We start from the raw sequence: 26,056 nt of genomic DNA, 5'->3' as shown, positions 1-26,056 counted from the left end.
TGACTGTACGCAACGTGCGCACATAGCCTTAGACATCAGATTGCAGATATCAAAGTATAATTTTATTCAAATTTACATCACCTGCATTACAATATATGCTTAGGAGGGTTGATTCTACTAACAGATTCCTGTTAAAGGGAATCTGTCACCAGGTTTTTGCCATAACAGAAGCAGCATAACAGGGGCAGAGATTCTGAGTCCAGCGATGTGTCACTTACTGAGCTGCTTAGTGTACTTTTAATAAAATCACTGTTTAATCAGCAGGAGATTATCATTAGAGGAAGTTCTTGGCGTGCTGTCAGGTAGTCCAGCATATTCATGAGCTCTGTATAACTACTAGATCTGCAGCAGAGAAAACAGTGATTTTATGAAATTGTGAGAAAGTGAAATAGCTCCCATTGTTCATGGCCAGAAATATGTACCTGGTTAAAGATGTGCATGGCAAGCCCCTGTATCACCTCACAAGCATAGTTTAGACGCATATATTTGTGTCCCATAAATGTGAACTGTATTTATTGTATGTAACTTTATAACCTGCAGCTGTCAGTAATGATGTAATAATACTCTATAAGGGACAAAAATGTCATTCAACCATAAGAGGACGCTGTTTCTCAGCACAAATGAAAGACTGCAATAGGTAGCTCAGATGGGGGCGGAGCTACAGGCTGATAAAAAAAAGTACATCACAGGAAGTAGAGCAGCGGCCATCTTGGAAGCGGTTGGCAGTTGGCAGTGAATGAATACAGAGACAGAGGACGTGCAGAAGAGGGAAGAGAGAATATTTGCGACTAGAAATCTATCATTTTACCAGAGCTGTGGCGGAGTGGAGCTGACCGTGACTGTATCTGAATCCTTACCAGATGGGAGAAGATTGCTAAAAGGAAGCTATCGTGAAGTTGATAAGATGTTGTCAAGGAGACCAGCCATAGTTACAAACAGTATTGGTCATCTGTTGGAGAGGCCTCTCGTCTGACTGCGTATTTCAGACATATTGTCCAGAGCAGACCCGGGTCGGTAAGATAAGTAAGGCCCACTGTGCCATTGCGGTAGGTAACCGTGCACGCACCTCACATCAGTTTGGCGCCAGAATATTTGAGACTGAGGCATGGCCTGTAGTTAGTTTAGTTAGGCATAGTAACCCTGTCAAGCCACAGTTATTGCCACAATCACCATTTGGTACCAGCGTTTCCACGACTACATTATTTAAATCTTTGCCATTGAGGTTTCTCTGTGGACCACAACGACCTCATACCTGGATGTTACTAAGACCCATCATGGACTTTAGGGCATAATCGAGCTCATCCAGGAGGGAACTTGTGTTGAACAAAATATCTGTTATTTATTTAAGTTTTTATGCTCTTTGCTAAGCAGCCGTTGTATATAGTAAATTGTTTGGTTATTCAAGGTGAATCTTGGGACAAATCCTCCATTAATGGGTGTGGAGACACGGGGCTCAGTGGGTGCTCTCGTCCACTAAAACCCGCCGCCTTTAGAAAGACAGCGTGGCTCAGGGCTCATCCCAACTGAACGCCGGCCTCCTTAACCGTGGGCGTAACACTACTCAGACAACACAGGGTGAGGGAACCACAATAATTAGACTTTATTGGATCCCCAAACAATTAACGGCACATAACACATAACCAGCAAAACACAAATGTAACAGGCAACAGAGTCTCACTCTTCCGCTGGCTCACCAGGGATTTAGAATGTCCATGCCTCAGAGCTTCCAGGGCCGCTTACTCCAGTCCAGCAGCACCCCGCTTTTGGCGGGCACTCACCGAGAAAGGAATAATGCCAGATTCAGGAAGCTGTGTGAGGTCTGCAAAGTCTGTAACAGGTGACTGAACTGTCCCAACCTGAGTGTCCTCCTTAGGTAGTCCTGGTTTGATGTTACAATCCTGGCAGCCGGAGTCGAAATCCCTAGGCTGTGGATATGGTCTCCAACCGGAACCGGGGTCCCTAGATTGAAGCCACAGGGTATCCTGATCCTCTAGTCAGCTCCAAAGAGCTTAGACTGGATCCATCAGCATCCATCAACCTTCATCAACCCTGGTGGCTTAAAGAAGTCCCTTTTATTAGCCATAACTTTCCCTTAGGATACACTGCGTCCTCATCTATTGGTTGGACAAGATTGCTTCTCCCATTGGATGAATTTCAAGCTGCATGGATAATGTTCATTTAAATGATGTGCATAGAAAGACTCAGTATATCTACATGGAGTCGGCAAGTCACCGACTAGACAATGGCTACTAAGGTAATTACATTATCAATACACAACTACAATACAATGATTACTGGAAGAGACTGGAGATACAATAGCTAAGCAAACATGACTTAGCACACATAAGAACAATAGTCTAGCTGAATGTTAAGAAACTTTAACCCATGAGAGTCCATGTCGTCACATTCCTCCCCCTTCTTAATATTAGCCAGACATGATAGGCTTCCGATCATCCTTCTCCTCTTGACGGCATTGTCTTTTTTAATGGTGAGGTCAGCAGCAGAGGCTTGCATCTATACACCTCCCCCTGATTACCTCCCCCAAGTTGAGCAGCCGTATTGTGGACAAGCACTAAGGTGGGGTCCATGAGTTGGGCCTGCACAAATCTCCCACTATCCATCCTCCTCCAGTCAATAGCCACAGTGTGGTTCGGCTTACTCACGGTTCTTGGCTCAGAAGTGGATGATGGAGACCGGGAATGCAAACCATCCCTGGAAAAGATGTTAGAAAGATCCACATCAGGGTCCTGCTTGGCTTGGAGGTGGGTGATGGCTGCTTCAAACTGACTGGATAGTCCTTGTCCTAGGTCATTCTCCAAAATGACTGGTGTGAGCAGGTAATTCACAAGCCCCACTTTCACTTCCCTTTGAGTGGTATCCAAAACGACAGGCTTGGTGGGGCCATCTATGAACCCCACTTCAACTTCCTCCTGGCTAGTCCCCGAAACAACAGGTGTGGGGAGGCTGTCCATAAATTCCATATGGACCTCTTCCTGGTCAGACCCCAAAGTAACTGGTGTGGGGACAGTGTCCATAAGCTCCACATCAGCCTTGCGCTGGTCAGTCTCCACAATGACAGGTGTGGGGAGGCTGTTCACAAGTCTCACATCAACCTCTCCCTGGTCCTTTCCCGAAATAACTGGTGTGGGGACGGTGTCCATAAGCTCCACAGCAGCCTTGCTCTAGTCAGTCTCCACAATGACAGGTGTGGGGAGGTTGTTCACAAGTCTCACATCAACCTCTCCCTGGTCCTTTCCCGAAATAACTGGTGTGGGGACGGTGTCCATAAGCTCCACATCAGCCTTGCTCTAGTCAGTCTCCACAATCTCAGGTATGGGGAGGCTGTTCACAATCCCCACATCGATCACTTCCTGGTTGGTCCCCAAAATACCAGGTGTGGGGAGGTTGTCCACAAGCTCCACCTCGACCTCTCCCTGGTCGGTCCTTAGGTCCAACTGCACACATGCCAGAGGAATGTCTGAGCGCTGGCCCTCAGCCAGGGAGATGGATAATTGGGAATCTGGTACAGGGTCTTCTGGGGAAACAATAACTGGATCTTCCATCACTCTGGTAAGCCCAATGTCTCGAAGTCCCTGAGCCTGTATATCACCGAGCTTGACCGTCTGGATGTGGGGATGGAGGTTGGCTGGTGTACGGTGTCCGGCCTGCCGTAGGGTGTGGACTGGATAAACCACTTCCTCAGCTATTGGTGTTTCTTGGGAGTAGCATTCCTCATGTCTCGTTGGTTCATCTCAGCATATGTTGACTGGTTGGTGTGTCAGACGGGCTCCAAGCATGCGGCCTCGGTTTTGGAGACAATCTTTATCTATATGTCCATTGCGCCCACATGTATAACAGCGCCAACGATTGGGCGAGTCACAGGCCCTGTTTGTAGTCCTTTGTTTTGGCGCAGCTTCTGCTGGGTAGCGGGACCATCCTTCTCGACCGGCTGGTGTAAGCAGTACTGCAGCTGGAATCCCATAAACATATTCCAGAACATAAGCCCTCTCTTCTCTTGAGGATCTAGGCCCCAATGCATCCAACAACGCTGTGGCTTGGGCCATTTTGGACAAAGTTGATTCCCGATTGTCACTAGATCCATGATGTGGCACATAGTTTAAATCCTCTGGGTCAATATCGGCGGGATCCTCATCGTCCTCTGCATCATTCTGGGCATCCCAACGGACTAATTTCTGGATCAAGGCTGACCGAGTCTCAGCGTTCCAGTAGATAATCTTTCGCCTCTGGCACAGATCCTGCAGCATCCATTTACTGCAGCGGTCGTAACTCCTCTCTTGTCCTTGTCCCATGGCTGAGCTGGTGGGGTTGGACATGGCAGTGTCCGAAACCTGAATGCCTCCACTATGGCCTGCTGGGTATGCTTATGTGCCTCCCTGGTTGTTGAGCCCTGGACGGTGTCCGAAAACACCAGTCCGCTGCAGCTCCCCTGGGTAAACCAGGCTGAGTAGTATCCCACTGCTGCCACCAATTGTGGCAGTGGGTGCTCTCGTCCACTAAAACCCGCCGCCTTTAGAAAGACAGCGTGGCTCAGGGCTCATCCCAACTGAACGCCGGCCTCCTTAACCGTGGGCGTAACACTACTCAGACAACATAGGGTGAGGGAACCACAATAATTAGACTTTATTGGATCCCCAAACAATTAACGGCACATAACACATAACCAGCAAAACACAAATGTAACAGGCAACAGAGTCTCACCCTTCCGCTGGCTCACCAGGGATTTAGAATGTCCATGCCTCAGAGCTTCCAGGGCCGCTTACTCCAGTCCAGTAGCACCCCGCTTTTGGCGGGCACCCACCGAGAAAGGAATAATGCCAGATTCAGGAAGCTGTGTGAGGTCTGCAAAGTCTGTAACAGGTGACTGAACTGTCCCAACCTGAGTGTCCTCCTTAGGTAGTCCTGGTTTGATGTTACAATCCTGACAGCCGGAGTCGAAATCCCTAGGCTGTGGATATGGTCTCCAACCGGAACCGGGGTCCCTAGATTGAAGCCACAGGGTATCCTGATCCTCTAGTCAGCTCCAAAGAGCTTAGACTGAATCCATCAGCATCCATCAACCTTCATCAACCCTGGTGGCTTAAAGAAGTCCCTTTTATAGCCATAACTTTCCCTTAGGATACACTGCGCCCTCATCGATTGGTTGGACAAGATTGCTTCTCCCATTGGATGAATTTCAAGCTGCATGGATAATGTTCATTTAAATGATGTGCATAGAAAGTCTCAGTATATCTACATGGAGTCGGCAAGTCACCGACTAGACAATGGCTACTAAGGTAATTACATTATCAATACACAACTACAATGCAATGATTACTGGAAGAGACTGGAGATACAATAGCTAAGCAAACATGACTTAGCACACATAAGAACAATAGTCTGGCTGAATGTTAAGAAACTTTAACCCATGAGAGTCCATGTCGTCACAATGGGCACTATATTTATTTTGGGGCAGGGGAATAGTCAATTGGGGGTTAGAGTAAATTTATTTTAAGTTTGTAAACTGTTGTGCTATACTGCGGGCGGCTTGTATTTCCCACCCATCCAATTTTTTTTCATAGTTAAGGGTATTAATAGGTAGTTGGTGGTTGGAATATCCAGTCATGCCTGTAAGTAACATATAGTGTATATATTGTAGTAGTCTTATGTTGTAAGGCGCCACCCTGTATAGCACAAGGGTCTCAGCCTCTTCGCTGAGTGTTTGTGGATTTTCCCTGAATGTCTTCCCCTGTTTTGATTGCATTCATATTCAAATTGTAGTAAAGCACTTTTGTTAGTTAATCTAGTTTTGGGGACGTTTATTTCTCGTTCGTGACTTCGCTGTATCCTAAAGAGCCCACCCCGGTGCACGGCTTACAAAATGACAGCTAACGGCTCAGTAAGTGACACATCACTGGAATCAGGGTCTCTGCCTCTATGTTATGCTGCTCTAATCTGGAGGAGCAAAATCCTGGTGATAGAGTTACTTTAAGCACTACAAATGCAGAAAAACCTGAAAAATTCAGTTCATTTTATAGTAAACACATTACTGAAAAAAAGTTAATATACTTTTACTTACAATCCTGAATGTTTTAGTTAAAGTAAATGTTAAAAGGATTTATGCAATATAAACAAACATATATATTATAATTATGTGTTTCTGCACAGCAATACTCCTGTATGTACGCAGCCAATTAGGCAGCTTTACATAAAATTTCACTGCGAGTTTAATCTCCCTTAGCAAAGATGCATAATCCTAGCCATGGAAGCAATATTACTAAATGTAAGTCATTGCCATACAATTAGAGCTAGTACTGAGTATGTTGCATAACAAAAACAGTTTTACCAAGGGAACCTTATCATTTATGGATATTACGACAGTAGAACAATGTGCAAAGCATTATGTCTGGTGACAATACTGTAGCTTGGGAAGTATGGGGGATTTGGTCTGGCTTCCCAAAATAACTGCCAGTAGAAGGATATCTGGCTTGGTTAATATTCCTAGTCATATTATATATTATATGGGCTGTTAAACAAGTAGATATCAAATTGAGGAATATGATCTATAAAACAGGAGAAATGTAAAAACAACACAATTTCTGAAAATGATGCTAGAATATATAAATATCAACATACAATAGTTTTTTAGTAAATCAAATTTTATTCATTTGAAAAAGGCATCTCCAAATTATGAAACATGTATAGACATTATGAACAATTAGCAAGGAAAGAAACAATACTACCCTTATTATATAAAAATGTTAACAAATGTCTCTATTATTCACACTAAATATCCAAATATTAGATGACCTCCACATAAACAGTTCCATGCTAAATTTGCAGAGCGCTATACAAAAACCACATTATTAGACAAATAGAAAAAGCAAACAAAACAAAGAAAAGAAGAAAAGAAAAACGGAAGGGAAAGTGTAGATAGAGAGGTAAAAGGAGAAAGAAAAAAAAGGAAAGAGTAGAGTCTCGTCCAGATGCCTACCCCAATCCAAGACAACACAAGACTAGAGTTGATCGAACCAACCAAAAACCGGGACCGGCGGATCACTGCCAGATTTTAAAAAGAGTCCAATCCGCCGTGGAACCCAGTGCCCATATAAATCAATGGGGACCAGAATCCAGAGATTAAAAACATTTGTGGAGAGGAGAAGGGAGTAGGAGCAAGCGCGTCATACTCACTGAGGCTGTGTCATGGCGGCAAACTCCTTCCGGGTCACACTTTTCCCTTCTGGAGCCGATAATTCAATATTCACTACTTTGCCCGCCCACCGACGCGTGTAATTGGTTGCAGTTAGACGTGCCCCCACCCTGAGTGGCAGCATGTCAGCTGACTGCAACTAATCACAGGCGGCAGGACGGGTGGTGGGCGGGGAATGTAGCGTCTCCCTCGCAAGCATGACTCCAGCATATTTTTTTTAATTTAAATTAAAAAAAAAACAAAAACGAAGTGCGGTTCCCCCTAATTTTCATCCCGCAGCCACCCGGTATTGCCGCATCTGTTAGATGTGACAATCCCGGTGCATTACCGGCCCTTCCCGTTGGCCTGATGCAGTGCCAATCGGGGTAATAAGGGGTTAATAACAGCGCACAGCTGCTACTAAGCCCTAAGTTTGTGATGGCACAGGCGTCTATAAGATACCTGCATCACAAACCTGTATATGAATGTAATAAAGTACAAAACGCACCTTCCTTCACCACTTTATTAACCCCCAACACCCTGCAGCTCCTTCATAATCCACACGAGGTCCCACGATGACACATCCAGCTCTGCTACATCTCACACCTAGCAGCCATAGAGAAGACTGCCAGCTATTAGTGTAGCTTATTACTGAGCCGCAATGATCGATAACTGCAGCAGAGACTGTCACAGGCTGGGGGACGCGTTAGCCTGCAACCAATCACAGGCGGCAGGATGGCCGGTGGGCGGGAAAAGCAGAGCAAGTGTCCGTGGGTCAGTATGGTGAACGTGCATGTCTTTCAGAAACACAAGCACGCTCCTGTCAGAAGTGTGTGGCTGTGACGGTGATGCGCTGTCAGACTCATGCGGGTCTGCCATGACATGACCCGGCACAGCCTGCCACTGTCTGAACATGAGCGTGCATGTACCTAGAAACACAATGCACGCTCCTGTCAGCAGAGTGCGCGGCTGTGTCGGTGATGCGATGTCAGATCGTGTGGGTCTGCCATGACATCACCCGGCACAGCCTGCCACTGTCTGAACATGAGCATGCATGTACCAAGAAACACATGAATGCTCCTGTCAGAAGTGCGTGCGGCTGTGCTGCGATGTCAGACTCGCGGGAGTCCCTCGCAAGTGTGACTAAGAAAAACCGCATGCAGCTTTTTTTTAATTTAAATAGATAATTAAAAAAAAAAAGCGACGTGCGGTTCACCCCAATTTTCATTTCCAGCCATGATAATGCTGGCTGGGGGCTGGTATTCTCAGCCCGCAGCCACCCGGTATTGCCGCATCTATTAGATGTGACAATCCCGGTTCTTCTCGATTGCCCTGGAGCGGTGGCAATCGGGGTAATAAAGGGTTAATAGCAGCGCACAGCAGATACTAAGCCCCAGGTTTGTGATGGCACAGGTGTCTATGAGATACCTGCATCACGAACCTGTAAATAAATGTAAATAAACACAGAGAAAAAATCCTTATTTGGAATAAAGTACAAAACGCACCCTCCTTCACCTCTTTATTAACCCCAAACACCCTGCAGCTCTGGCGTAATCCACACAAGGTCCCACGACGACAGACCCAGCTCTGCTACATCTGACAGCTAGCAGCCATAGAGATGACTGCCAGCTATCAGTGTAGTCTATTACTGAGCCGCAATGAGCAATGACTGCAGGCAGATACTGTCACAGGCTGGGGGGTGCGTCAGCCTGCAACTAATCACAGACGAGAGGACGGCCGGTGGGCGGGGACAACACAGAAAGCTGTGTGTATACATGCACAGTACAGGAAGTGAATGCGCAACCCGGAAGCAGTGGGCCACCATGACACCGAGTCTCGGTAAGTGTGAAACTCTCACTTATTTTATGTTTTGTTTATTTTTACTTTAATTGCCGAATCCGGATCATGCACCCGGAATCCCGGGCCCGGGTCCGGCACCCAGATATCATTGAAACCTCGCGGATCCGGACTTTTACAGTCCGGATCTGCCCAGCCCTACACAAGAGCTTCAGAAAAATAGTCCTACTGACAAGAGAAGAGTCAAGCTATCCAACCCCTATGAGTTCAGAGTTTTCCGGGGAGTCCCAGAACATAATCCAGGGCGACTACGTATCAAATACCTTGTCAGACCTACCAGAGGTCTGGCCTATCAAATCTTCCATCCTGAATATGTTGTTAATTTCCAACACCAGTTTAGCACGTGTCAGAGACTTCTCCTTTCTCCAGTACCTCGGGATCAGCCTCCTAGCCGCGGACAATACTTTATATGTCTAAGTAAGCCCTTCTTGTACCTGGAGACAGAGAACTCCCCTAGGGATAGCAATGCCAGCTCTGGTGTCGACGCCACAGGAAATAAAGATAGTTTGTTGGCTACATTAATGGCTCCATCCCAAAAAAGTTTTATTGGCGGATATGACCACCACACATGCAGATATGTGCCTTTCTCCTTTAGGCATCTCCAGCATCTATCCGAGGCCAGAGGAAACATGGCGCCGATGGCCGCGCGGCACCTGTAACATGTAGACAGTACCTTGTAATTCCTCTCCTGTGACACCGTACAAGGGGAGGACTTATGAGTAAATTAATATATTTTGGCACACTCCTGCACAGAGAAGCTTCTGCCTAAGACTTGTTTCCCTCTAGTCAAGGGAGGATTTTTCCTGCTTGCCCCCAGGCATGCCCTCCCAAAGAATCTTATACAGTAGCGACATGGTATTGTCCAAGTGTCCATGGAGGTTTCCCACCTAGGAAAAGAGTCTTGTAAAGGTCTAATACCTGTTTGGGATATGAAGTCAAATATAATCGGGTGATGGGTCCTTGACTTGTGTAGGAGAACTTGCCTGCATGCACCTACTGGGAACGATGGGTTATCGTATATGGTTCTTAAGGGTCCCGGAACGGAAGATATATGATGTGATATGTTACACCTTCTAAGAAAGTACAGCAGATTTCTAGTGATGACGGGGACTGTGTTCCTTGCTGGCGTCACAGAGGACCAAAGAAGTGCCAGGTGGCTGGATGTGCACTGAGAAAATTCCGCTTCCACCCAGTTTTTCGTCGACTGGCCATGGAACAGGTCTAATATGCATGTTCCCATCGTGGCATAGTGATAAAGGCGAAAATTCGGAAGTCTCGTGCCACCCATTTCCCTACATCTGCTAAGTAGAGAATACGACAAGCGGGGATGTTCATGTGTCCATACAAATTTAGTTACCGCAAACTTAAGACATGAGAAGAACGAAGCCGGCAGCAGAAAAGGTAATTCCTGAAAGAAGTATAATAGTGGTGTCAGGAAATGCAATTTAATGGTATTGATCTTGCCAAACCATGACAACTTTGCTCTATTACGCCGCACCTAGTCCACCTCAACTGTCTTCAGGATACTTGTGAAATTAGTATCGTATAGCTGGCCCGTGTCCGCTGTCAGTTTGATGCCCAAATAGTTTAGACATACCGACTGCTATCTGTATGGAAAGGAGGACCGAAGCCGTGCCACCTCGTCCAGTGAGAGGGACACATTCAGTATCTCCGACTTATGGGAGTTAATTTTGAAATTGCTCAGGTGGCCAACGTTACACAATTCTGAATTTATATTTGGGAGACTAATAACAAGGTTTGTTATATATAAAATGAATATCGTCAGCGAACAACGCCAGTATCTGCTCCCTGCCTCCCAGCCTAATACCACTAATAGATGGGTTCACTCTGATGGCAGTCGTCATATATTCCATTGTCAGAATGTATAGTAATGGGGATAGCGGGCATCCTGGCCATGTACCCTTACGTATCGCGATCGGGTAAGACAAAGAGCCGTTGACTCTTACCTGCGCCGATGGACACGCATATAATACTGATATCCACGTAACCCAAACCCCCCGAGCGCCTGCCACATGAACTCACACTGCACCCTGTCAAATGCTTTTTCAGCATCTATTGACAGGATGCACATGGGAATCCCTCTTCTCCTGGCCCCGTCCTGTAAGGAAACAGTTCTAATGGTAATTTTTTTTGCCTCCCTACCAGGGACAAACCTCACCTGGTCCACATGTATGACTTTTGAGATACAAGGGTGTAGACGCTTCGCAATTAATTTAGCATATACTTTAATATCCAGATTAATCAGAGAAATCAGGCGATAGCTGCTACAGAGGGCCGGGTCCTTCCTGGGTTTAGGAATGACTACAATATGCATCATAAGAGCCTGCGGGGGGAATGCGCCACCCAATGAAACGTAATGACAGACTGGTAGAAAGATTGGGCACAACAGCCCGGACACCTCTTAAAAAAAACAGCCATGAAGCCATCAGGGCCTGGGCTCTTCCCTGTTTTCATATCTTTTCCAACCCCCTCCACCTCTTCCAGTGTAAAGTCTTCCTCCAGATTACATAGGATATCCTCCAAGAGGCTGGGAAACCTATATCGTTGAATATACGTTTTAATTTTGTCCCGTAAATGGGACAAGGGAAGGGTGTTACAGTGTCCTTTAATACTGTATAGAGAGGTGTAATAATCACTAAAACCCTCGAGTATGTCTTGTGTGCTATAAACCGTCTTAACGTCTGTAGTAGTTATGAAGGGAATGTACGTATTTGTGGCTCGCAGATGAAGCGCTCTAGAGAGGAATTTACCACTTTTATTACCCAGTAGATAAAACCAACTCCCAATCTTTTCCCTGAAACATCTCAGTTTCTGGTCCAAAATAGATCATAATTTGTGACGGAGTGTTGAGAGCTGTGCGAGTGTGTCCGGGAGGGGATTCGTTTTATATTAAGAGTCTAATAATATGATCTGGTTAGAAAGTGAAACTATTTCTGCTGCTCTTTCCTTCTTGAGACACGCGCCATGAGCTATCAATTCTCTCCTTAGTACGGCCCTTCAAAGTCTCCCATTTAAATTGAGCACCCGTAGGGACTCGAGCATGATCCAAGGCAAAATCTTGAATTGTATGTTTTATAGTCGCCACGCAATGGGGATCCTGTAGTAAGTTTTCATTTAAGCCCCATGAATAACCTGGTCTCGACTGGTGATCTAATTGCATAGAGAAGTATAGTATAGAAGTATAGTATGGTCATGATCTGACCATAAAATTGTGTCAATGCCCGCTTCTACCTGGAGATCCAGCAGACAATGGGAGATGAGGAAATAATTAATTCGGCTGTATAGTGAGTGAACATGGGAGTAAAATTTGTAGTCCCTAGTCTCCCGATGTAGGACCCTCCAGACATCCACCAGTCTCAGATCATATAACTGTTTCTTGAAATACTGCAAAGATGAAAGCGGGAATGATGACTTACCTGAGGAGACGTCAACTCCCGGGTTAAGGGCAAAATTAAAAAGTCTCCCCCAAGACCACCGGGAAAGGACCAGCAAACTCCTTCAGAAGCCTCTTACACATGGACCCAAATCTCATCTGGCCTTTGTTGGGATTAGCGATCACAAAGGTACGTGCCTTCAACAATACCTGTAAGAACATATATCTGCCCAAGGGGTCTATCAAGGATTTGAGAACTGTAGGTGTGAAGTTCTTATGAAAAGCCACTGAGACCGCCTTAGATTTAGCCTCTGGATTAGTACTATGAAACCATGTTGGATAATATCCCAAACCATACCCCTGAATAGAGCCGGTTCTGAAGTGGTTTTCCTGTAGCATCAAAACCAAAACCCTCTTTTTGTGGCTTGAATATGTGATTTGTCTCCTCTTTTCCGGTTGTTTAAACCCCTTCACATTGAAGGAGCAAAATTTTAGCCTGTCCATATTCTGGTATTTTGGAATTCATTATAGAACTATAAGGCGGCAGTCACCGCGAACGAAAGACAAGAAGAATGAAAGTGAGACTGGCAAAAAAAAGAAAAGGCTACATGTTAAGGGGTTAAGGACACACCCCAAGCACCATTGTGCTTAATTTGAGATAGTTAACCATCAACTATCAACTGCACTGGGGGATAACGTAGAAGCCAAGTTTTACTGCGCTTCCTGTCACCTCCCCACCATTATGTAAGTACTAACATAAAACCTGTGTAATCAGAACTATGTTATAACCTCTCAATCCCAGGCAGCAGACATGAGAGGAACCCCCCAACCTCAATAGACATGCAACTGGAACATTGAACCCCAATGAAGTCCACAGGGTAGGATGCCCTGGACAAAAACAGAAAGCATCTAACACTGTAATAGCAAATAAAACTCAAGTATATCTCTTTGGATTATCGTGAATCATGAGGCTTCACGCTGCTGGGCTCCAGACTGCTTAAATTTCCTTGCCTTCCGGACCCCTTGCCATCCAGGTGGAGACTCCGGCAGATGAGGGGTCTTCGGTCAATCCAGAAGACCTGTCATAGGTAAATCAAAGGTGCCCAGGAGATTTGCCAAGTCCCCAATTCTGCAGATTTCCCATCCTTGCGTACCACCAGCTGAAAGGAGAAGCCCCACCTGTATTGTAAATCCCTCTCCTTCAGTTGTGTTAGGACAAGATTTAAGGCTCTTCTTAATTAAAGCGTACGCCTGTCCAAGTCTGGCAGTAGTAGTATGTGTGAGTCCATATATTCAATTGTGCCTTTCTGGCGTGCAGCGGACATAATGGAGTCCTTAATTTTGAAAAATGAAACCGGTGTATTACATCCCTTGGCCGTGCATCTGCTGGGGATTTGGGCTTAGAGCCCTATGTACACAGTCCAGCTCAATAGAATTTAACTCTTCGTCGCCCAGGATGTAGAGAAATAAATGCTGCAATGTGGAATCCAGGTCAGCAGGGGCCACAGACTCCAGGAGACCTCTCACTCTTATATTATTTCGCCTGCTGCGATTCTCTAGGTCTTCCAGACAAGAGGAGAAGTCCTCTAACATCTTTTTATGGCTTTCAATAGCTTTCCTGTGGGCCTGCAGCTCCAGCGGAACTGACTCCTGTGTCTTTTCTATGTCTTCCATCCTGGATGTAAACTCTGTTTTAAGGGCACACAACTCCTTCTTATATGAACTCTCCAGCCTACAAGCAAACCCCTCCAGGTCTTTTTTAGTAGGTACGTTTTTAATAAGTTTACTTAGCTCATGGAAGTCCATATCCAGGGTGTCCTGCTCATCATTGCTGCAGTCGTCCTCCTACTGGTGAAGAAGCTGGTGCTGGGAACCATGAGCGATCTGCATTTCCCTCGGTGGAGTGCTTGCAGGATATGCTGCCAGTGCCATCTTGGATCTTGTGCTCCTTGCATGCAGTGGGCCTCCAGGGCTCAAAAAACAGTCCATGCTCCTCAAATCACCAGGAGAAGCGTTCCTTCTGCTAGTATCTTTCCCATTTTCTTACACTTAATTATACTGAAGCATAAAAAAAATTATTTATCGACTTGGATTCGCTGGAAATTTTGAAACCGCTTTACTATTTGCTCCTGGTAGGGCATCCACCCTGCTCAGTGCGGCTCCACAGCACATAGACACTACATAAAGGATCTCTACTACCGGTAAGCTGGCCTTTTATTTTTCTACTCAATTATAATGATGCCAATAACATCCATTACTGTTTCCTTTTGTTATCAATCTTTTAATGCTATAATACTTTTTGAGCACTTACAAAAAAAAAAAAAAGAAAGAAAAAAATAGTACATAAAGCAGACTAACAGAAAAGGTTCATGACATCCATGGTAAATCTCGGACTATTTAACCCATAAATTAAGTTAGGCGTCAAGCTTGCTCTCTTTCATTTCTGTACCAGCCCGCTCTCTATCTTATCTTTTTAGCAGCCCACTCTCTCTCTCTCATCTTCTTACAAGCCTGCTCTCTCATCTCCTTACAAGCCTGCTCGCTCTCACTCATCTCCTTACAAGCCTGCTCGCTCTTGCTCATCTCCTTACAAGCCTGCTCGCTCTCACTCATCTCCTTACAAGCCTGCACGCTCTTGCTCATCTCCTTACAAGCCTGCTCGCTCTCACTCATCTCCTTACAAGCCTGCTCGCTCTTGCTCATCTCCTTACAAGCTTACTCGCCCTCTCACTCATCTTCTTACAAGCCTGCTCTCTATCTCGCTTATCTCCTTACAAGCCTGCTCTCTCTCGCTTATCTCCTTACAAGCCTGCTCTCTATCTTGCTCATTTCCTTACAAGCCTGCTCTCTCTCTCGCTTATCTCCTTAGAAGCCTGCTCTCTCATCTCCTTACAAGACTGCTAGTTCTCTCATTCATCTCCTTACAAGACTGCTTTCTCTCTCCTGCTTATCTCCTTTCAAGCCTGCTTTCTCTCTCGCTTATCTCCTTACAAACCTGCTCTCTCATCTCCTTACAAGACTGCTCGCTCTCTCGCTTATCTCCTTACAAGCCTGCTCTCTCTTGCTTATCTCCTTACAAGCCTGCTCTCTCATCTCCTTACATGCCTGCTAGCTCTCTCATTCATCTCCTTACAAGCCTGCTCTCTCTCTCGCTTATCCCCTTACAAGCTTGCGCTCTCACCTCCTTACAAGACTGCTCTCTCTCTCGCTCATTTCCTTACAAGCCTGCTCCCTATCTCTCTCTCTCGCTTATCTCCTTACAAGCATAGGCAGCAAGGAATGGAACCTAGTGCTCCTGAGAGAACTGTAAGAAGTGCTGCCAAAGGATCAGGCAGCTGGGGGAGGCATAAGAACAATAAGGCGGCACAAAAGGTGAAAGAACATCACAGATAACATTTCCTGTATAGTATTATGCATTTCTGTAATTGCCACTCATTCCTTAGCCACTCCATAACTTTGAATTAAAAAGAAAAATGACTTACAAGCTGTTCAGACTTGACACCAAAAAGCTGTATGGTCTTTGCAACGTTTTTGGAAACTGCACTGCACAGATTTGGGTCCACAGAAGCCACATTCATTTCACTGTAAATTGTCATGGTAGAGATAAAACATCTTTTAGTTGAAGAGAATTATCTTTCAAATTTTGCAAACTAACTTTCACAATATAATACGGAGCAGACGTTTGTGTTAGTGGAGAACACTATGTCTTTACCAGGTTTTGTTGGTGGGAAGAACAGTTTCTGCACTTCCGATCATGTGCAGTGCTCCTTTCTGAAGCCGGGACACTTATAACCGGCTTCAGAAGTGCAGTAACGCTGCTGAACCGAGCCGTGCACATGGGTGAGATTTTCATCAGCTGGCAATGACACTAGCTCGTGGAGATCATGTTATCATGCCCAAAGGGGCGTGATAACATGGAAAGAGGGCCAACTAACGTCCTATCGACTACTCAAGGGCTTAATTATACTTTTTTAAACATTAAGGTAAGTGAATAACATTATACAGGGCTGGTTAGAGAGGGAATTAAGTCACACAAATGTGAATGCTGCTAGGTTGGATGGCATAGGGGACCTGACAGGTTCTATCTAAAGAGTACAAATAGAGGCTTTTTTTGTGGTTTACAGCTTTTAGCTCATATTTCTCTGCAGGATATTTATTATAATCCATCTTTCTTTCTATGTTGGATTTAGCACAGTAAGTAATAGTTTTCAGCCTGGGATTAACCAAAACAGTTGCAAGATAAATAAAATGGATAGTTCGCATGGCATACAATCATATGGCCACTGCACAGTCTATTTATAGTGTGTGCCAGTAAGCGGTGCATCTGTATTTCAATACATAGAGTATACATGCAGACCCACCTGTACAATGTTTTTTTCCTATATTGGCCTATATTGGCCTTAAAGAAAACCTGTCATGTCCCTAAACTCTCTTAGCTTGCACATATAGGGTTAATCTGCAGGCTAGTAGTGTGCTAAAGACGTGCGGCTGCTGCACTACAAGCCTGGCTATAAGAAGACATTAACTTTATTCCTAGCGGCAGCCTCCTTCTTTCAGTAATAGAGGCGCGGCTTCAGTCACGATTCAGCACACCACTTCACTGACTGACAGTCGACTCTACACGGTTGCACTGGTGAGCCTGGAGTTGAGGTTCACAGGAATACTAAGAAAACAACAACGGAGGTCTTCAGCTGGCCCCTGGCTGCTACGGTAAACTTTCGGAGCCTCGCACAACTTTGTTTAAACATATTTTTAAGAGCCCTCTTGTTAATCGCAGCAGAACTTGATATAGACAAATATTGTTGCCTCCTTGTGCAAGCACTCATAATAATGTAGTGGGTGGTAAGCAAAGGAATCAGATTATAACTAACCTCATAGGTGCCACTTTGGAAAGCAATGTCTAATCTGGCTTGTTTACCAGACTGAAATTTTCATGGTTGGGAGGCATTGTTGCAATGTAATAATTAGCTAATTAGGTAAAAACGCAAAGCACATTAGGGTATAGTTATACCATGGGGGAACAATAGTATGGTGCTCACCTAATAGGATTGTGTGTAGCACAACCACTAATATTACAAAGATATCAGCCGCTGCAGCAAATGTATGTGAAGGAAACCATGTGAATTGGATTTAAATCTGTGACAATAAAGATCCAAGACCAGGATTGAAGAGACTGGTTTATTGTCAACGCGTTTCAAAGTCAATCTGACTCCTTCCTCAGGACAACCATATGTAAAATGACGAGTAATTTTCATTTGGTCAAATACATAAAAATTCAGAGGCAAAAAAGTGGGCGGGGGAGAACAGTTATGAGTCTAATCACATTAAACAAATTATGTATTACAGATGATAAAATCAACTGCTGTCATTTATTATTTAATTTAATAGAAACAGAAAAAAAAGAGGGAAATTAAGAAAAATGAAGATTGAGCTTGGATCAGTAAAAAGGTGGCGGGTTCTAAATTATTTAATTTAGTAGTGTCATTGAAGTATATCTACAATAATGAGCTCTTTTTAAAGTTGGGAGGCCTATAATTGAATTACCCATCGCAAATCTATCCTCATAACAGATATATGAAATATTTTGAAATCAAGTGTGCTGTTCTCATACGGAATGCAGGTGACTAGCATGTGTATATGACAAAAAAAGCATAAATGTATGATAATAAAACAAAAAACAAAATGTGTTCTCAGGGTATATGGACATCATCACTCAGTGCAAAATATATACCGTATTTTTCGGATTATAAGATTCCCTTTTCCCCAAAAAAATTTGAGAGGAAAATGAGGGGTCCGTCTTATAATCCAAATGTAGCTTACCGGGAGGGGAGGGAGAAGCCAAGTCACAGGAAGCAAGTGAGATACTGCGGGGAGTGTGCTGGACTGCAAGCTTACTGAGTGCAGTGCTGCGGGTTGTGAGGCAGAGGCCGCTATTTTGAAAATGTCAGCGGTGCAGGTTTCAAATAATTGCGTCTGGAGTTGGCATGTGCGCAGATCGAGCTCTCAGCTCAAAATCTCATCTGCGCACGCGCCGCCTCCAGCCCATTGATCTCCCTGTAGCGGACTTAAGGAAAATGGTGCCCAGACGTGGCGTGTGTGCAGATGAGATCTCGGCTTGTCATTAAGCCTATGGTCAATCTGTGCACGTGCCGACTCCGGGCACTATTTTTTTAAGCCCGCACCACCGACAGTTTCTGGATGTTCCTTATGCCTCAGCGCCCACAGTGAGCATCTGTGACACTTGACGCACCGCCCGCAGCATCACACTACTCCACCACGGGGCCCCTGCCTCCTGTGTCCCCCACTCTACCACTGCTGCCACCCCCTCTCCGATAAGACACCACCGAATTACAAAATGTACCACATATTTATTTTTTACCTTTTTTGTTGCCTTAAGGGGGCTTTACACGCTACGATATCGCTAATGCGAAGTCATTGGGGTCACGGATTTTGTGACGCACATCCGGCCGCATTAGCGATGCCGTTGCGTGTGACACCTATGACCGATTTTGCATCGTCGCAAAAACGTGCAAAATCGCTCGTCGGTGACATGGGGGTCCATTGTCAATTATTGTTACTGCAGCAGTAACGAAGTTGTTCCTCGTTTCTGCGGAGGCACACATCGCTTCGTGTGACGCCGCAGGAACGAGGAAGCTCTCCTTACCTGCCTCCCGGCCACAATGCGAAGGAAGGAAGTGGGCGGGATGTTCGTCCCGCTCATCTTCGCCCCTCCGCTTCTATTGAGCGGCGGTTCAGTGACGCTGCTGTGACGCTAAACGAACCGACCACATAGAAAGGAGGCGGTTCGCCGGTCACAGCGACGTCGCCGGGCAGGTAAGTACGTGTGACGGGTCTGGGCGATGTTGTGCGGTACGGGCAGCGATTTGCCCGTGTCGCACAACATATGGGGGCGGATACCCACGCTAGCGATATCGGTACTGATATCGCAGCGTGTAAAGTGGCCTTAACTTTGTAGTGGGTCTTATAATCCGGTGTGTTTTATAAAAGGAAAAATACAGTGTTTTTTAAAAAATATGGGGACGCTGACTGGTGATCTCAATATAACCTGGGATCGCATTTCATTTTATTATCGTACATTTACATTTTTCCTCATATACACATTAGTCACCTGCATTCCTTATGAGAATATCACACTTCATTTAAAAACATTTCATATATTTGTTATGAGGAGAAACGTGCAATGGGTAATTCACTTACAAGCTTCCGAAATTTTGTGTGATTTTCAGTTTTCATTTTTTTTCTTCCTCTTCTTCCAAGAGCCTAAACCTTTTGATTTTTCTGTCAATATAGCCATATGAGGGCTTGTTGTTTGTGGGACGAGTTTTTCTTTTGAATGACACCATTCAATTTACCATATAGTGTACTGAAAAATGGGTAAAAAATTCCAAGTGCGGTAAAATTGCAAAAAATGTGGAATTGCACTATTCTTTTTTTTTTTTTACCAAGTTCAGTATATGTTTTTTTAATTATTATTTAAGTAATGAAAAAAAATTAAGAAATTCCTTAAAAAAAATTTGTGCATTTTCCAAGACACATAACGTTTTAATTTTTTCGGGATCTGGGGCTAAGTGAGGGCTTATTTTTGAGTCCTAAGCTGATTTTTTTAATTATACCATTTGTGTGTAGATGTGATGTTTTGATCGCCTGTTATTGCAATGATGCAGAGACCAAAAAAACATAATTTTGGTGTTATGAATTTTTTGTCTGTTACGCCATGTACCGATCAAATTAATTTATTTTATATGTTGATAGATCGGACATTTCTGAAATAGGCAATATCAAATGTGCATTTTTTTATTATTATTGTTTTATTTTCAATGGGGCAAAAGGGGGTGATTTGAACTTTTGTGTTTATTTTATTTTTTACATATTTTTTATTTATTATTATTATTATTTTTTTTTTTTACTTACTATTGTTTTTCTATACTCCTTAGGAAACTTGAAGCTGGAACTGTCCGATTGCTTGTGCTGTACTGAGCCGTGCTGATATCCAGCTGTCATGACAACCCTTCAGCACCCTGTGATCACATCACGCGACCACCGATAGCAGCGGAGAATGGCGCGCTCCCCGCTGGAGTGTGTTAGATCACGCTGTCAGTTTGACCACACAATTTAACTTGTTGCCAGTCATGGATGGATCTCTGATCAGATGAGCCAAACATGTGCAGCTCAGTGTGTGACCTTGCATCAAAGTCAGGGACACAATCAAGGATGTGCTGGTACGTCCTTAGTTGTGTAGGGGTTAAATCCAATTCCCATGGTTTCCTTGAGCTAGTTAGGTCATATGCATGGAGTATGTTTATGTACGCATGAATATACAGTCAGGTCCAGGAATATTTGGACAGTGACAAGTTTTGACATTTAACCTGTTTACCAAAACATATTCAAGATTCAGTTATGTAATCAATTTGCGCTTAAAGTACAAAGTCTCTGCTTTAATGTGAGGGTATTCACATCCTAATTGGAGTAAGAATTTAGAAATTACAGCTCTTTATTATGTAGCCACTTATTTTTCAAGGAACCAAAAGTAATTAGACAATTATCTCAAAAGTTTTTTAATGGGCTATTCCATCATTAATTAAGCAGGTAAAAGGTTTGGTGTGGATTCCAGGTGTGGTATTTGAATTTGGAAGCTGTTGCTGTGATCTCACTACATACGATGAAAAGAGCTCTCAATGAAAAAGAAATTTACCATCATTTGGCTGGAAAAAAAAATAAATCCATCAGAGAGAGAGCAGAAATATTAGAAGTGGCAAAATCAACAGTTTGGTACATTCTGCAAAAAAAAGTGTACTGGTTAGCTAGGGAGCTCAAAAAGGCCTGGACGTCCATGGAAGACAACAGGGGAGAAGAGAGGGGGGAGATCACAGAATTCTTTCCAAGATGAAGAAAAACCCCTTCACAACACCCCCTCAAGTGACGAACACTCTCCAAGAAAAATATGCTCCAGTGACTGCAGACTTTTGAATCTTCAAATTGCACTCCCTATGTGCTGTGAGGATTCTCCAGCATCAGAGCCAAAAATGTCGGCATGTGACTGCATGTTTGCGATATACACACTACCGGCCAGAATCAGACTAGATGGGCGCATCCCCACGTGGCCCCAAGTATGCAATATGCATACCGCGGCCATAATTTGACAGTGTAACCTTGCTCAATGCAAGTGTATTGAGCGAGGTCGCGTCCATCTAGTCAGATTATACCAAGAGTATACATATCGCAAACTTGGGGACAAATGACGATCATTCCCAGCTTGGTCACCAGAGAATACTCACAATGCACAGTGTGTGCGATGTGGGGATTCACAAGCCTACAGTCACATAGAGTAACTGCATACCTGTCAGTTTAGACAGGACATCCCTTAAAGGCTAAGAAGTGGAATATTCTGCAATGGCCGAGTCAATCACTAGATCTCAACCCCATCGAGCATGCATTTCACATGTTTAAAGAGAACCTGTCCTCAGCATTTAGCACTATAAAGTAAAACCATGTCCATAATGGTGCTGTGATGGTAATTTAATGGATAACTACCGTAAAGGAATCCTATTTGTAGTTCTTGAATAATCTTCCTCTAAAGTATTCCTCTAATAAGTCTTTTGTGCATCGGTGTGCATACAAGAGGGACTTAGGGGTAGGATCTTCTTCACCACACCTCTGCCTGCCTCCTCTGTTTCTTCTACAGGTCACTGATTATTCATTTCTTTTTTGAAATTCCACACTGCTGCCGACATTGTGGTGGGCAGTGCATGAGCAGTGCAATTCTGCGGCTGGTCTGCAAATCTTCATTTAATTGGCGCCAGTTGCGGCATACACGCAGATCAAGATTTCAGCTCAATGACCTGTACATTATGTTGAAATCTAGATCTGCGCATGTGCCACCCAGGTGCCACTTTATTGAGGACAGTCTGTACAATAACATTGCGTATGGTCTGCAATAACATGGCGCCAAGGCAGAGCATGGGCAGATCGGCTTAATAAAGTGGTCACCGAGCTGAAATCTTGTTCTGCGCACCCGCTGCCATTTTATTGAAGGCCTGCAGACCAAGCACAGCATTATCATGCACACGATCTGCTCACTGGAATGATGGTGGCAGCAGCACACAATTTCAAAAAGGAGGCAGGTGACTTATAGAAGAAACAGAGGAGGCAGGGGAGGGGTGGAGAAGAAGAAGACCCTACCCCCAATGCCTGCCAAGATGCACACTGATGCACAGAAGATGTTATCAAGTGAAAACCTTAGAGGAAGATTATTCAACAACCACAAATTGGATTCCTTCACGGCAGGTATCCATTTAATCAGCTTCACAGCAGTGTTATGGCCAGGGCTTTACTTTATAGTACTAAATCTGTTGACAGGTTCTCTTTAAGACAAAACAGAATTGACCCACAAACAAAAAACAAATGAGGAAACCCAGCGTTTGGTGACGTCCATGATTTCCAGACTTCAGGTACTTATTGCCTACAAAAGATTCTCTACCAAGTATTACAAATAAAAAATTTATTTTTGGTCAAGTTAATTTGTCTAATTACTTTTGAGTCTCTAAAATGAGGAGGCTTTGTAAAATAAAATGGTTGCAATTCCTTAACGTTTTGCAGGAAATTTTTGTTCAACCTCTTTTCTGAAATCTGAAAGACTACACTTCAATTGCATCTCAGTTGTTAACTAAAAAATAGTGGCAAACAGAGAAAAGCTTTTCTCAAAAAAGTGGAGTGAGTGAATGCAGTGGAAGTAATGTTACAGAAAACACAAGTTTGAAAAAAACAGAGGTAAAATGTGCTGAAAATTAAGAAATGTATCTAAGGTATATCTTCACAACTTTGATCATACATGGATACAGCTTTCTGCTACTCCACATACCTTGCTATTGTTTTGAGTATACTCTCTAGTTCATCGGCTGAAGGAGGGTTTCGACCCCCTGGTGGGAAGACCAAATTGATAGGGTCAAAGAGCCTTGATAACGATTTAGACAGGTAGGCAGATTCATATGGTTGTAGAGAGTCTTTTAGTGTTTTCTCTGGGCTAAAGAAGGAACAGATATCATTAGCCAAGAACTGTAAAAATAACAATGACCTTATCTTTTAATACATCCTTCACTGAGGAAATGTTATACATTATTCCCTCACCTATACAGTATGTGAAATTTGAACAAATAAAGTATCCTGTACATGACTTGTCTGTACTGTTCAAGAGTTAGAGAAGATCACATTTTATTCTAAAGGCATCATCTAAGAAATTTTTTTTTTACATTTTTTTCTGAAAAAGTCTCATTATCCACAACTTCCCCATTGCATACCAACAGTCAATTTGCCAGCATGGTGACCATCATCATCTCAATGTTTAGATTTTACAATAATGGTCACCTTGATTTGTACATCCGTCTACCAACAAGATAATGAAGGCCCTAATGATGATCTACAATTCACTTTCTTAATGGAAAATGCTACAACAAGAAAAAAAATTAAGTAGCCATTGGACTCTGAAAATGATTATTATTTCAGAAAGGGGATACTTTTTTAGACAAAGAACCAAGAGGAATGAATACTATTACAAACCTTTCACAAACAAACGGGGAGGAGGGGCATGAGAGGGTCAATTCTCTCTTTACACTCATATTGAGTGCCTAACCACTGAGAATGTAATGAGTACGAGGAACAGGATATGGTGATGAATTTGTTTAATTGTTTTTTGCTTCACCAGCTTTTATTTATTAAAAATAAAATGTTGTTGGATTTAGCAACAAAATTTGGAAGCCCAGCCCTCTTTAAAAGAGGATCTTTCTCCAAAGTTTAGATATTGAATTAAACACATGACGTAATAGTGGCTGCAGAGTCACTATTTTTTTTTATTTCGCCTTTCCATTGCAGAGATATTAGCACTCAATGTATTTGGAACCTAATGAGTTAAAGTTTTCATTTTTTAAGTCTAAATGGGTGTTATCAGATAGCTTTCACTAGGGCAAGCTCATCTCCTTGTATTATACTGAGCAATCATAAACAGGCAGCAACATTTAAAAGGAAAGAAAAACGCCCCCACTATAGCTTAGACCACATTTCTCAGTGTCTGAGATCTAATGATACAGTCCTGATCTCCAGGTCTAACCTCCTACATTATAAATGTGAGGGGCAGTGAAGCGGAGTTTAGCAATGTCACATTACAAATCTTTTTAGACGCTTTGTTCCTCTCCTAGAACTGTCAGCTCTACTGTCTGTTGTGCTCAACATGTATTTACTCTGCAGTGATATCTGAGTAGTCTGACATTACATATGTCATTAAATCGCACACAGGAGTAGCCAAGAACAAGCAGACTGCTCAAGAGTGAGAAATAAAGACAGACCTGATCTAACTCCAGAGCGAGTACAGTTGCCTTAGCACAGCAGACATAAGTGAGACTACTGACACACTCAGTAATCAGAAGAGCTGATAGGATTTGTAATGTGACACAGCTAAACTCAGCTGTACTGCCCCCTCCATTCATTGATTGATATAGGAGGTTAGACCAGTAGATCAGGGCTGTATAATTAGCTCTCACACAATGAGAAAAGTGCTATAACCTTTGGTGGGTGCATGTTATTTCCTGTTTTGCTGCATGCTTATGATTGGTCAGAGAAAATTACACATCCCCAGTGACAAATGTCTGATAACACCCGCTTAAATTTAAAAAAAGTTAACTTCTTAGTACCAGACACATTGTTTGGGAATATCTCTGCAACATACAAGTGAAATTAAAAAAAAAAAAGTTTTATTCAGTTCTTCAGCTACTATAATATCATGTGTCCAGTTCAACATAAAAAATGTAGTATTCCTTAAAGAAGCAAAGACGGGAATATGGCTGGGTGACTGTGGAAAAATCCAAACAAAATGATAAGATGGTGATTTTTATTATTAACTTGTTTCTGAGAGCAATTTCTCCTCTTCAGGACAAAAATTACATGTAGGCTACATGTAATTTTTGTCCTGAAGAAAGAGAAATTGCTCTCAGAAATGTGTCAACAATAAAAAAATCACCATCTTATCATTTTGCCTGGATTTTCTCACGGTCGAGCATTTTTCCTGTCTTTGCTTCTTTAAAGAATACTACTACCCCCAGGGATGCTGCAGCAGCCATCTTTGCCTTCTCAGTAGTTGTGGCTTCACAACTACTCCAGACGAGCCTGTTTTTGTGTTTCCACGTTATTCACTATCCTCAGATAAGACCCTATTGCACTACTTTTTTCTTTCCAGTTTATCAACATTAAAAAATTGTGAAAGGTCTTTAAGAAAGAAATTCATCATTGTATCCTGTTTCTGCTACATATTGAAGGGACTCTGTTAGGCCGGTTTCACACATCCGGCTTTTCTCCACTTTATCGGTTCCGGTGCGCTCCCGAACAGCGTATACATTACAATCGCCACGCTGCAACTTCCTGGTCACATGCTCCGGTCACATGACAGCATGTGACCAGAGCTTGTTGCGCAGCCATTGTACTGTATACACTGTACGGGAGCGCGCCGGATCCGATAAAGTGGAGAAAAGCCGGATGTGTGAAACCGGCCTTAGAAACTTTTTGCTATATAAGATGAAGCAAGCATGTTGTGAGTGTTAAAACTGAAAGCTCAG

General features: G+C 43.6%; 1 protein-coding gene across 1 annotated transcript in view; it reads right to left on the bottom strand.

Annotated features, from left to right (window-relative positions):
* COG5 (component of oligomeric golgi complex 5) overlaps positions 1-26,056 on the bottom strand; it is a 664,814-nt gene that overhangs the window by 206,993 nt on the left and 431,765 nt on the right. The window contains exons 10-11 of the mRNA XM_075343478.1: positions 23,317-23,478; positions 15,920-16,019 (exon numbers count right to left, since the gene is read on the bottom strand). Of these exons, the coding sequence (XP_075199593.1) occupies positions 15,920-16,019; positions 23,317-23,478 (262 nt within the window). The remainder of the gene's footprint in view (positions 1-15,919; positions 16,020-23,316; positions 23,479-26,056) is intronic.

This window comes from Anomaloglossus baeobatrachus, chromosome 4 (genome assembly GCF_048569485.1).
Source record: "Anomaloglossus baeobatrachus isolate aAnoBae1 chromosome 4, aAnoBae1.hap1, whole genome shotgun sequence".
NCBI lineage: Eukaryota > Metazoa > Chordata > Amphibia > Anura > Aromobatidae > Anomaloglossus > Anomaloglossus baeobatrachus.
The sequence above is the reverse complement of the archived record's forward strand: the minus strand, read 5'-3'. Positions and strand labels throughout refer to the sequence as shown.